Here is a 13,499-nt window from a genome sequence, read left to right on the forward strand (position 1 = left end):
CACAGCATTCCAAACCTAGCAGAGAGCTGTCTGCAAACACACCCTACTTGTGCTGTTTAAGGCTGAGAACTCCCAAGACCCTGAAGCACAAAGGATCTTGATGATGAAGAAAGAAGCATTTGATGATGTGTGTGCTGCTCGTAACATATCCTGTATCTATATCTGATGTAACATATCCTCATGGCCCAGCCCTTTCACTCGTGGAGGAAACTCCAAGTTCTTATTCATGGCCACAGTGGTCCACAGCATGGTTTCCAATCTGGGGTCTGCAGACTCCTGGAGGAGTGGCTAGCACTGCCTTTAGCCTATTCAGAGTCTTTCTACAAATTATCAAAGGCAAACACCCTCTGGATGGACACAGATCTGGAGAGTACATAGATTGGCCAGGAAATTCCTCCTTTGTGCAGAGAAAAAGCCCCCATGCCTTTCGGGGCTGATGCAGCCTCAGGCCAGAGCCGCAGCTTAGCGACCACTGTGCAGGCCGGATTTCAGCTGCTCTCACCGCTCAGCCAGGCATGGGCGCTGCACAGACTACCACGCGCCCAGCTCTGCACAGCGGCCCGGGGAGCATGGTGGGGCTCAGATGTGCGCTTGAAGCTATTGGCTCGGCGTGGTGCATCTTTCTGAAGATCGGTGTTGCCTGATGACTACAGGAAAGCCTTTATTTGGATAATAAAACTTGACAGTGCCAATCACTGATGCTATGTGTGAACGGAAGAGAATGCTGCATTTGAACAAACTCTGAATAGAGAAAAGAAGGTTCAGAGGACACTGCCTTGGGTCACTGTCTGCCACGTGGGCTGCTTCCGTGGAAACCTTTGAGGAGACTGAAGTTTTACATGGGCTGAAGGGAACTGAACAAGCAGAGAGACATGTGTCTGAAAGAAATCAAGTCAATTTCAGGCTTTTGGGTTGGAGGGAGGGTGAGGGGGGATGCAGTCTAAGGGAGCAGTTTTAAATGGTCTGGAATCAAAATGCAAAGAAAAACCTCAGTTAATAAGATGCTCATGGCTGGATGGCTACGGGTTGCTGTTTTTGTTTTGAAGCTGCCTCGATAAGTACCTGCTCCCCAGAAGGCTGATCCTGTCAATGGCTTCACTGACGGCTCTGGCTCCCCCTGCTGCCCTGGACTGCTCCTGCGAGCTGGTCGCTGTGCTTGTTGCCGCGGTGATGGAGGGCAGCTGAGGGAGGATGGAAAAGCTTATTAAACAGATGTCCGAGGCGTCCCTCCTGGCCCAAGACACAGCAGAGCCACGGTCAAAGGGACACACTTCGCAGGCCATCAGTCTTGTTGCGGGAAACTGGGAACAGGAATGAGGGTGAAAGCGACTACCTGGGGCTGATTAGATCTAGAATCCCCTCACATCTTTGCAAAAAATGTGGGATCTCAGTTTCTTATGATCTGGGAGGTCCCAGGAAATGGTCTGCTTCAATGAGCCATTGAAAAATTTCTCTCATCAAAACCTTTCCCCTCCTCCAGTGAGCCTCTGTTCTGTTTGCTACAAAGTAATGGGACTCCATGGAGAATGCCAGTAACATTAGACCCTTTCATTTTTAATCCTCCAAGCCTTTTCCCCTTCTTTTCCATTTATCATTTAAACTAGAAATGTGCTCTGATCTTTATCTGCAAATAATTGTAGTCATTGGAAGCTCTGTGGATCAGGGGTCAGGTCATCCAGAAATCCTGGACCGCAGGGTGGGCAAAGTGGCAAACCTGTCAGAAATATTGGCTGGCAATGGTTTAAGATGACTGGGAAGTAATAGAAAAAGTAGGAGCGATGCCAAAAGAAACCCACTATGTTGCTCTGGGGTGCTGCCCTGCCCAGCACTCTGTTTCATGAGCGTTCTCTCCAATTCCCTACTGCCCACCCCTTATCTTCCCCTGTCCTCTTCTCCTCCACGACTCTCCCACTCCTGGAACAGGCCAGGCTCATTCCCACTTCGAAGCTTTTCCCCTGTTCCTTCCACTTGGAATGCTGTTCCTTTGTTGGCTGGCTCCTTCTTACTAGGCAGGGCTCAGCCTCAATGGGACACCTTCCAAGGGGCCTCCTTGGATCCCCCTGTGGGAGGTAGCCACCATCCTATACCCTGTCGCTCTCTCACCCATTAGCGCCTTGTATTGCCACCTCTCTCTGAAGTCACCTTGGTTATATACGGCTTTATTCGTATATACTCGAATCTTGTCTGGAAGCTCCCCGAGGCCAGGGGCTGCTCTGGTCTGCTCGGTCACCCCTGTATTCTGAGGACACAGCATAGACTTGTGCACAGTCTAACAGGTGTTCTATTAATTCACGACCGTATTTCCTGGGGCCATCTTTGCTGAGATTGGCCTAACTGACCTAGATAGGTGTAGATATAAATTTACTTATTTAGGATACTGAGATCCTTTTCTGTGTTATCTTGTCAGGAAATGGAAACGTAACAAGGGACTGGAATCAGCAGGCCCGGGTGAGGTCTGGCTTCCACTCGTAACCCTGGGCAACGTGCTTCAGCCCGGGTCTCTCCATCTGGGAGATGGGCAGAATGCTGGCGTGCTCAGGGAGCACAGTGAGGTCCTGCTGGGACCGTGTGGGGAAGGCCCTCTGGAGACTGTTGGCTGCTGTGGGAACGGGGTTCTGCTGTCCCTCTCTGGCCTTCACTGACCTCAGGGGTCTCCTCCTTCAGCAGACCGGTCCATGACTCTGCTGGTGGTCTCTCTGTGTCCTGGAAGGATGGAATCACATGATCTGAGGTCAGAATAAAGCCATCCACTTCACATCCTTCACTGATAGAGGTACAGACTGTCTTGAGGTCATAGACACAAATGTCAGGGGCAAAAGGCCGAGCACCAGGAAAACAGACAACAGATGCTGCTTGGTGATCACCCCAAAGAGCAGCCCGCCAACAGGGCCTGGGGAGCAACTAGCGGTGTGGACGGGGCCCTAGGCTTTCAGGCTGGCAGACCTCAGCCACTTCCACAGACATGCCATGAGAAAGCCACCCGGATTCCCTGGGTGCCATCAGCCATATCTATAAAACAGTGTGATGAAACCAGCCCTGCCTGTTTCAGGGCTACTGTGAACATCAAGTTAAGGTAAAAGATTTCAACAGGTGAGTCAGGGAACATGCTTCTGAGAAAGGATGTAGACATTGAGGGATGTCCAAGGCCTCCAGCTCCCCAGAGACCCCCGCTCCACCCCACCATCCATCCTCCTGTTTGCTGCTCAAAGCCGAAGGCTGCGGGCACCAACTCAAACACCTGTAGGGCCAGAGGGGTTTCCTGAGAAGGTGAAGCAGGCCAGGAGCAGGACGTTAAGGAGTGGTGAGGACTGCGGAGGCTGGAAGGGCTCATGCTCTGGGGAAGGGGGTCTTTCCAGAGAAGCCAGAGCTGGTTGTTTGCACCATCCTGTCTCTGACACACCAATGCTCAACTCTAGTTGAAGGTATTCAGGGTTTGTAAGGAAATCAGCAAGAACTGGAGGCATATTAGCGTCCAACTTAGGCCTAGGAAACAAAAGATGGAAAGGAGGTGGAGGAAATGGGGACTTCGACAGGTCAGTAGCAGCTGTGCACCAGACAGTGGATGCATTGATTGGTCTAAGGTCAGGGATGCCTCCACCGCTCTCTCTCCTCACCATGTGCTCTTGGCAAGCACCGCTCAGACACTGCCTGGTCCCTGAGTAGCCCAAGTCCTTCTCCATCCTTTCCCTCTGCCTGGGAACGCACCTGTGGTGGGCTGGCGGGGGGCTCAGCCTTTCTGCTGAGGATCGCCCTCTGCAGGGCTTCGTTCTCCACCTGGATGGCTCTGAGCACGGCTGAGGCATCCTCCTCTCGGTCCTCAACCTTGCACACGAGTTTTCGCGTTGCTGATAGGGGTCTCTCTCGGTGGCTTCCAGGTCCTGGGGGCAGAAAACAGGGGGTGAGCCTTTAGATTGCATTCTTGGAGGGCAGCTCCCAATCGATTAGACTCAAATTGAGGAACGTTCTATAAAAACAACTGGCCCATACTCTCCAAAAATGTCAAGGTCAAAAAAGACAAAGACAGCCTGGAGAGCTGCTCTAGATGAAAGCAGACGGGGCAGACATGGCAGCTGAACGCAACGGCGATCCCAAGGCTGGATCCTGGGTCGGCAAATATCCCTGTAAAGAACACTATTGTAGCAAGTGGAGAAATCCGAGTAGAGTCTGTGACTTGGATAACAGTATTATATTAATGCTAACTATCCTGAATTTCATACGTAAGTGCACTGTGGCAACGTAAAATGAATGCCCTCGTTCTTAGGAGATACATACTGCAGTGTTCAGGGTAAAGTGGGATGCTGTCTACAATTTAATCTCAAATGATTTAAAAATACACACACGCAGAGCAAATATAAAGCAACTGCGGCAAAATGTTAACAACTGGTGAACCTGGGGGAATGGGAGTGTCATTTGTAGTATCCTTGCAACTTGCCTTTACATCTAAAATTGAAATAAAAAGTTTAAAAGTTAGCCCTCTAACAAAGTGCCTATAAGGACTAATACCTGACATTGTGAAGAAGGATGGGTATTTGGGAATATTTTTGCTTTGTTTCATATTTACATGGGTAGTAAGAGTTACAAAGAAATTACTCCTCAACTGAAGAAAAAAAGTATTGCAAAGCTGTAGTCGGTTCTGGAAGTTCTAATGAGTGGAACACTGATTTTATAATATGCAAAAATATTTGCAATATATGAAAAAGTACCCAGCAAGACTGGTTGGAAAAAAATACATTATGGCATGTTTACCCAATGGAATACTATGCATTTGTAAAAAGAAAGGCATTAAAATATCTATAGATAAATATGGTGACCTGAATGTGCTTCATAATCACCTGGGGTATGGGTGTGGGTGCAGATGAAATTGGCCATCAGTTGACCATTGCCAAGGTCGGGTAATGAACATGGGGGGTTATGATAACATCCTCTCAAGTACTTATGTTTGGATTCTTTCTCTGTTAAAAAAAAAAAATCTCCATTTAAAAATAGAACTGCTCAAAATGTTTCCATTGGGATGTTTAAAGAGGCTTTAACCTACTGAATTTCAACCCCTCGGCAAATATTTATTGAGTGCCCCTCTGCCAGGCTCTGTTCTTAGCACTGGGGACACTGCAGCGACCATACAGATCAAGACCCTTGCCCTTGTAGAGAGAGGCAATAGGCAGAGAAACAAGAAATACTCTAGGGTGTTCCATGTCAGAAAATGATATGGAAAAACAAGAAAAGCAGAGCAGGGTAACAGAGATGGGGTGAGCAGGGTGGCAGGTTGGCCACACGGAGCATTGGGGAAGTGTGGTCCAGGAACCAGTGTGAAGTGAGAGGCCTGAGAAGGGGTGGGGAGGGCCAAGGCAGGGCCTTGGAGGACACTGTAAGGCCATTACTCCGAGAGAAATGGGGAGCCACTGAAGGCTTGAAGGCAGGGGACCTGATTTGACTTAGGTGCTGAGTGGAGAACAGAATGAAGGGAGGTGAGGGGGAAAGCAGAGAGGCCAGTTAGGGCTCCTGCAGCTGCCCAGTGGAGTGGGGACACAGAGTGTGGTCAGTTTCTGCGTGTATGTTGCAGACAGAGCCAGCAGGATTTCCTGACAGAGTAGATGTGGCTGGTGCAGAAAGAGAGTCAAGAACGATGCCAAGGTTCTGGCCCGAGGAAACAGATGATGGGATTGCTTTCAGTTGAGCTGCGGAGGGCTGTCAGAGGAGCAGGTTTGGAAGCGAAGGGGCAGCTTGGAGCCCAGAGGTGTGATTTTGGCATCAGGGTGGAGCTGTCGAGTTGGCCTGTACACACACACGAGTGTGGAGTTTGGGAGGGTGGTCTGGGCTGGAGATGTGAATTCAACCTAGGCAACTTCGTTGCATCATTTAACAATAGTATCAAAGACTGACATTAACGCTGGCCTATAACAAACTGGGAATTGATAGCTATGACTTCTCTGGGGAGATATAGATAGAGATATAGATAGCCTGGTACAAAGGCTTGTTAAAAACCAGCAACCTGGGCTTACCTGGTAGCACAGTGGTTGAAAGTCTGCCTGCCAATGCAGGGGACACGGGTTCGAGCCCTGGACCGGGAAGATCCCACATGCCGCGGAGCAACTAAGCCCGTGCACCACGACTACCGAGCCTGCGCTCTAGTGCCTATAAGCCACAACTACTGAGCCCATGTGCCACAACTACTGAGCCCACGCACCCAGAGCCAGTGCTCCGCAACAAGAGAAGCCACTGCAATGAGAAGCCTGCGCACCGCAACGAAGAGCAGCCCCCGCTCACCACAACTAGAGAAAGCCTGTGCGCAGCAACGAAGATCCAACGCAGCCAATAAATAAATAAATAAATAAAAATTGAAAACAAACAAACAAACCCCAGCAACCTTCCATCCTCATGACCTCAGTAAACAGGCACCGCTGATTATTAGAGATTTAGTTGGAGCCCTTTATCCTCCTGCTATGTTAGAATTTGCATCTGAATGAGGCTTCAAGTAGCAACACCAAGAATGGCTTTGGCAGGAGAGGGAGTATAGCCAGGTACTGGGTTGATGGAAAAGCTAAGCTAAAATGAGGGGACACCAATTTCTTCCAGGCATCCAGGAGAGGGGCTTTGGATGTGAATGCCCAGGGACCGGGCAGGCACTCTGAGTGAGTGAGACTGAACTCGGGGTGGGTGTGGGGGAGATGGGAGGCAGCTGAGCCACTGCCCAGCTCCAGCCAATGCCTGCCAGACAGAGCTGTGCTTCTAGTGTTGCCAGGTTTTTCTCTAAGAAAAGTTAGAATCTGAAGTTTATGTGAAATCCCCCTGAATTTATTTGTTCATAAAGTATTTCAGTTTTTAGGAAACGTGAAAGCCAACAGAACCCAAGGGCTGGTCTAATACAGGCCACGGCAAGTCCCAGCTGCTCCTCCAGGAAAGTCAAGGGCACCCAAAGGAAGCCCTGCATGCCTTCGGATGGCTGGCTGACCTGGGTGATAATGGCAGTGGGTCATTCTCTGACTTTGATGGACTCTTGCTGTGGCTCCATTACTGCTCCTGGGGACACAGAGTAAGGCACTGCTGGCAATGTGACCTGGGGATTCTGTTCTCCCCAGTCAAGGCTGCTTTAACTCTGTTTTCCTTTCTTATCAGCTACTCGACCTGCTCTGCAACTCGAGGGGTAAGAAGGTGAGTCCTGGAAGGAGCTGATGGAGGTGGGGATTCTCATTGCCATGGAAACACTGTGGGTCCAAGGGGTGTGGGGAGGCCACTGGGATCTTCCTCACGCAGGTCCCTGACGCAGCTGGGAGGACAGGAAAAGAAAGTGAAAGAAAAGAAGTGGCCTTGAGCCCGTCTGGAGCTGGAACTGAGGAATCCTGAAGCACCAACACACCCTCACCCCAAGGGGAGCTGAAGCCGAACTGGGTTCGCTGCAAGGCACGGGCATTAACGACACAGGCTCTCAACTGTCACTACACTGTGGGATAAGATGCTGCTCTGGGCACCGGGGTACAGACGTGGGTGGGAAAGGCATGTCCCTGTCCTCACAGACCTCACAGTCATGGGGCACAGACAGACACGGATCAGGCACACAGGACACGCCAGCAGCAGGTGATGAGTGCTGGGGAAAAAATCAAGTGGGATAAAAGCTAGAGGTGACAGGAGGGGGAAGGACACTACTTCAGACACTGGGTCAGGGAGGGTGACGTCTGAGCAGAGACCTGAAGGCGGTGACCTTGTGAATACCCACGTGGGGAGGCTGTTCCAGGCCAAGGGGCAGCAGGTGGCAAGGCCCTGTGGTGGGCGGAGCTTGGCACAGGGAGGACCGGCAGGGGGCTGGCCTCGGGAGCCACGGGAAGCCTGGGGGGCAGCGGGCGTGGACAGGTCTCATGGGAGCCTGAGGCCACGTAAGCCCCAGAGGCCTCCTGCTACTCCAGGAGGCCACGCCCACCTTGTTTGCTGCTATGCCCTGGCTCCGGCATTATGATCGTTGTCAAATGAATGGACGGAAAATGATTTCAGTTCCCAACCTTGTCAATCTCAGTATTTGTGAATATCATTAAAACATATCATTTCCTCCTCCATCTGCAGTAAAGCAGAGCTGAGAAATTTAAGGCCCCTTCAGATCCTACAGAGGATCCTACAAATAAGGGCCAAGGATCTTGTGTACAGCTAAACAAACGCGCCACAACTCTGACACTGGGGGTGCGAACCCCAGCATTAGTGCGAGGCTTGGGCAACGCCAGGATAAGCAGAACCTGAGATTCGTAAGCTCCTTCTGCATTTCCTGCCTACAGCACTCATAAAGTCAGTCGAAGGAGAGTCCCTGCGTGGTAACCCTTGCCTATTTATTGCCACTATGTGGGCAAGAGCCCCGTCCGCTTGTGCCTCAGTGGTCTGGGGCTATGGTGGAGCATCGCGCCCAACATAACTATCTGTTCTTGGCCACTACAACCCTGCGATCACCTCTTCTTGGAAAAGGATAATCAGGAAGGCATTTTCTTCCAGCGGGGTTCAGCTTTGTCTGCACAAACTTCTGCCCTGAGCGCCTTTCATCTGGGAGGGAATGCTCCTGCAACAACACGATCGTTGGGTCCTGCCTGTGCCCTTTGAGTCATATTAGGCTAAGAAGATGCTTTAAAAAATTAAATCAGGCTTTCTCTGAGTGAAGGTCAAGGCCACAGCTCCACCACCAGAGCTCTCCCCACCCATGGCTTCCCAGAAACGCGTGTCCACAGTGCCCGTGTCCTCCTGAATCACATCCCCGCTGCCCGGCTGTGTAGACTGTGCGTTTCCTCATTGCACACGAGGTCACTGCCTTTTGATTCCATTGGAAGTTCTCCTTGCTCGCTTGGGTGAGCCATTTCTGCACTGGCCTGAGCACCACGTGAGGGTGGATTTATTCTCATCACAGATCTGGAGAACGGTGGATTTATTCACACAATAAATCGTTACCACCAGCAAAAGCCAAATGGCACATTTTAATTTATCCCAAGCTGCTCTTTTCTGGTTGAAAACCACGCCTCTACTGTTAACTTCACTTTCTCTTTGCTTCACTAGAACTTGGCTTTCATCTCTCTTGCAGGGAAACAAAAGAGTGTATCAATTCAGGAGATTTACCATGAATGCAGCACATGTCACAAAGAAGACGTGAGGACATGGGGGCTGTCCGGTCAGCTCACCAGCCAGGTGGCTTCTTCCCACTCGCCAGCTATGACTCGAAAAGCTCAAAGTCAGCGTCTCAGCAAAATGACCCCTTCCCACATGCAAGGGACCTTTGAGATCACCTGGCAATCCACTGAAAAGGCAAACGTTACATCTGAGAATCACAAGGGTCTAACGTAGAGCTCATAGGCCGGCAGCCCAAAGGCTGAAGCCAGCCTGCAGGTTGCGTTGTGTGACTTTTTTTAAAAATTGGAAACAGATGCCAAGTTAAAAAAAAAAAAAAAAAAAGAATAGGAAATCCACCTGAAAATCGGGATTCCTGGCATCTCTTGAAAAGTCCTATGATCTGACGTGGCAATCGTGAGCTGGGGAGCAGCTCCTGCTGCAGGCGTGGCATCAGTGATGGTCACGTGCCTGTAAGCCCGGAAACTGTGCACGATTTCTGCCGTGAAAGGTCCAGGGAAACAGCTGGCTCAGCCCTGTTTTGTCCTGAGCAGCACATACTCCCTCTAAAATCCACCCAGGAGGGGAAAGGGGGCTGCCCGCTGGGACAGTAGCTTACATCTGAGTATTCCAGAGCCTCTGTGCATTTTAAGTTGGCTCAGCCTCAGCAGGCTACACGCTTCCCACAGCGTAGGAGACCGCGACAAATGGCCACAAATGCCTCCCACCTGCATCCCACCTGCAATGTGCCATATCGCCCTGTGACGCTGCAGCATCTCCCATCAAAAGGTGGGTGGAATCTGTTTCTCTAGCTGGGCATGGCCTGGTGACTTCCTTTGGCCAACAGGTCCTTAGCAGTCACGACCAAGCGGAGCCTAACTTAAGAAAGGACTTACATGCTGGGGTGTGTCCTCTCGGGCTGCCTGGAGACCACCAGGCGCTGGGTAATGAGACCACGTGGAGCAGAGACGAGGGGTCCCAGCTGAGGTCCTTGGGCCAGCGGGACTGCCAGACGCTGTGAGGGTGGCCGTGCGAGACCAGCCAGCCAGGCACCCGCTATGGAACCGGCCAGCCCCCTGCAGCAATAATAAAAGCATTGTTGCTTGCAGCCACTGCAGTGTGGAGGGGATTGTTAGGCGGCAAGAGATAGTTGATAACACCTGGCTTGTCCAGGCCTATGCTCTTCTCAACTCTGAGGCTTATGTGGGGGCCTCTCCACAGGCAGATGCTGTCTGTAACCCTTAATACTCATTCTTCTGCTGCTGTCTCTTCGTGAGCCCAGGAATGCACGTGATTTTTAATGATTTTTCAAGGAAGGCAGTCAGCCCCCATCTCCCCATCCCTGACTAAATGACTTTACTCTTTCCTCGCATATTACAGTCCTTTGCTCTGCACCCGGCCCCAGAAGAATTTGTAGCAAAGTGTCCTGTGTGGTTAATTTTTGTAAGAAATGAGCGGCAGTTGCTTTCATCCTCCCAGCAGCAGTGACCTTCACGGCATCCATGGTTCCCTTCAGGGAACCACCTCTTCTCCATCTTCTCAGTCTACATGCTTTGGATGGATCTGGATCTGCCCCCACTCCTGGCCCTTCCTGGGCCCTTGAGAGAACAGGTGCCTCTCCCTGACTACAGAGACTGGAGATCGGTTCAGGGTAGAGCTGGTTCTTGGACTCTGCTGGAACTATTTGGAGAGGAGCAGTCCCTTTCCCCGGGGGTTGCTAAGTCAGTAAATGCGAGCCTGGAGCCACCAGGGACCATCTCCGGGCCACGCCTGAGACTACAGATGTGGTTCTCAAAGTGTGGTCCCTGGAGCAGTAACATCAGTATCACCTAGGAACTTGTTAGGAATTAAAACACTTAGGCTCCACCCTAGATGCACTGAATTAAAATTTGGGCAGGGTCCAACAATCTGGTTTTAATTTGCTTGGCCAATAATTCTGATGCATGTTCAAGTTTGAGACCCACTGGACTCAAAAAGTAGAGCTAAGTGATGAAGAAACAGTTCCTGGTGATAGCATCATCTGAGTACCTGGATCCCACCATACCTGAGGGCAGATCTATAGTCCTGGACTTTTCAGGTCTCTGAGTGATACATTTTCCTTTGTTGCTTCAGCCAGTTTGCATTTCTGACACTTGCTATTAATAATGAACACTGACATATGTTATGAGACTCTGGACTTTGGCAGAATGGTCTTCCTGCTGCAGGTTTTCTTGACAGAAATGCTAACTGCGCTAACTGCAGGGCTGTTAGGGTCTTCTAATTCACTCATGCTGAGGGGTGTTACTTTATTTCTGTGGTTGGCAGCTTGTCTGGGAAAAGTGGTTCCGATATATAACTTCCCTAGAGCACTCTGACGACTTGGACAGTAAACTTTCTGCAGTAAAGACTGATCTTCTTTCACCTTCAACAAGACAACAGGTCTCTGGAAGTTTCCTGGAAGGCTTATTGATAGAGACCAAAGTAACCCAGGGCATGAGGCCCTTTCATTAGAACAAGAGACAGTTATAGTGATAGAGAGGAATTAAGCTCTCGTGGAGTTGCACCATATGTACATTTAATTGACATAAATTCAATTTTATGACCTTGGCCAAAGATAAAGGAGCAAGGAGAGAAATAACTCTTTTAAGAGAGCAGGCAATAGGTTACACTTATGGTAATGGCAGGCTATCTAATCCAGACCAACCTGTCCCTGGAGCACAACTAGAAAACCTGGACCAAATAGTAGTATAAAAATCTGTTTGTAAAAAGAAATCTGTTTGAAGGCATGGAGAGTGAACAGGGCTGTGAAGGCTTACGGGCAGGAGAACAGAAACCTAGAGAGGTTACCCCAGCACCTGGGAAGTGTTTCCCCTCAAGGTGCTGCTGATTCTAAGAGCTGTTGCAAGGCTGAGAAACTGAAGAGAGCTGGTGACAGACTCAGGGCTACAGTCTGAGAGTCAGGGTGACCTAGAAAGAGCCAGGCGTGAAGGGCACAGAAAGGTTAACAATGTAGGCAAATCTAAATTACTATTGACTATTTTAGTAATAATAATGATGTCTGGTGAGGTTTAATATCTAGAGAGAATTAAAATGCATGACAAAAATAGCATTTAATTTTGGATGGGAGTAAATGGAGTTACACAGTTGTAAGGTCTCCACTGAATGAGAAGCGGTAAACTTGCTAATTTAAAGTAGACTCTAATAAGTCAAGAATACATGTTGCAATCTCTGGTAATGACTAAAGAATAGTAAAAGAATGTATAACTAACAAGCTAATAGAGAAGAAAAAAGAGGGATAATGTAAAGTAATCAGTTCAGAATAGGGCAAGAAAGGAGAGAAAAAGGAACATAAAACAGGCAGAACAAATAAAAAGCAAACAATAAAATGGCAGATTTAAACTTAAATATATCTGCAATTACATTAAACGTAAATGGACTAAATGTGCCCATTAAAACACATCGATTGTCAGAGGATAAAAATAAAAACCAATTACATGGGGTTTACAAGAGACAAACCCCAATGTAAGGATGCAGAATGTTTGAAATGAAAGAATGAAAAAGGATACGCTACATAAACACTAACCAAAAGAAAGCTGGTCAACTTTAAGACAAAAGCATTATTAGAGTGAAAAAGAGACAACACATGGTGGTAAAAGGTTCAGTTCACCAGGAAGATATAAAAAGGCTGATTTTGTATGCCCCCCAGAAAGACGTCCCCCCCACAAACAGAAAGTAAAGCATCTAAGCAGTCCAGATTTTGCCTGGACAAGTGAGAGCTGGTTTGAGACTTCTGTCCTTTCATCAAGTCTCAGGGTCCTGTGCCTCTGGAGGAAGGAATATCTCAGTGACCTCAGCATAATGCCAGTGCTTAAAGTCACATTTTCCCTACAACCAGACCCTAAACAAGGCCAACTGCTTCATCTGGGGCTTGACCAAGAAGCTGTGATTGTCCCCACCCTGGAGGAGCAATGACTCTCTTGGGCTTAAGGAGAGGTGATATGGCTGTATGGGGTTTTCTAGATGGAGCCACATACGCTGCACTTGATCATCAGTCTGAGGGATTTTCAAGGGTAGCTTTAACCACCTGCACTTTTTTCTGACCTTTAGAACCTCATCCCCGTGGGACATGTGGCTCCAATGTCATCCCATTTCAGTATGAGAGTGGTAACAATGCCATGGTTTTCAACTTGCCTTTTTTTCAAATTTGGCCAATGTAGGAGCCATGTATACTTAACAGATAAAGGCTGACCTCCAAACCCGTTCAAAATGAGGATTCCACCACCTCAAACAGTGTCCTCTTTAAGGGAATCAATGGGACAAACTGAGAACCAAGTGCCAGGGACAGCTGGTAATCTGATTTTTACCAGATGGACCCAGTGACATGTGCTGTTTATGTGAATGCATTGCTTCCTTGCCATGGTGGTCAGGAAACTCAAAGTCATGAGTGTGAC

General features: G+C 49.1%; 1 protein-coding gene across 1 annotated transcript in view; it reads right to left on the bottom strand.

The window, feature by feature from the left end:
- The window catches only part of KATNIP (katanin interacting protein), a 148,012-nt gene that overhangs the window by 76,728 nt on the left and 57,785 nt on the right, over positions 1-13,499 (bottom strand). The window contains exons 8-10 of the mRNA XM_065893189.1: positions 3,706-3,878; positions 2,644-2,703; positions 1,063-1,181 (exon numbers count right to left, since the gene is read on the bottom strand). Coding sequence (XP_065749261.1) covers positions 1,063-1,181; positions 2,644-2,703; positions 3,706-3,878 — 352 coding nt within the window. The remainder of the gene's footprint in view (positions 1-1,062; positions 1,182-2,643; positions 2,704-3,705; positions 3,879-13,499) is intronic.

Source organism: Phocoena phocoena, chromosome 15, assembly GCF_963924675.1.
Source record: "Phocoena phocoena chromosome 15, mPhoPho1.1, whole genome shotgun sequence".
Lineage (NCBI taxonomy): Eukaryota > Metazoa > Chordata > Mammalia > Artiodactyla > Phocoenidae > Phocoena > Phocoena phocoena.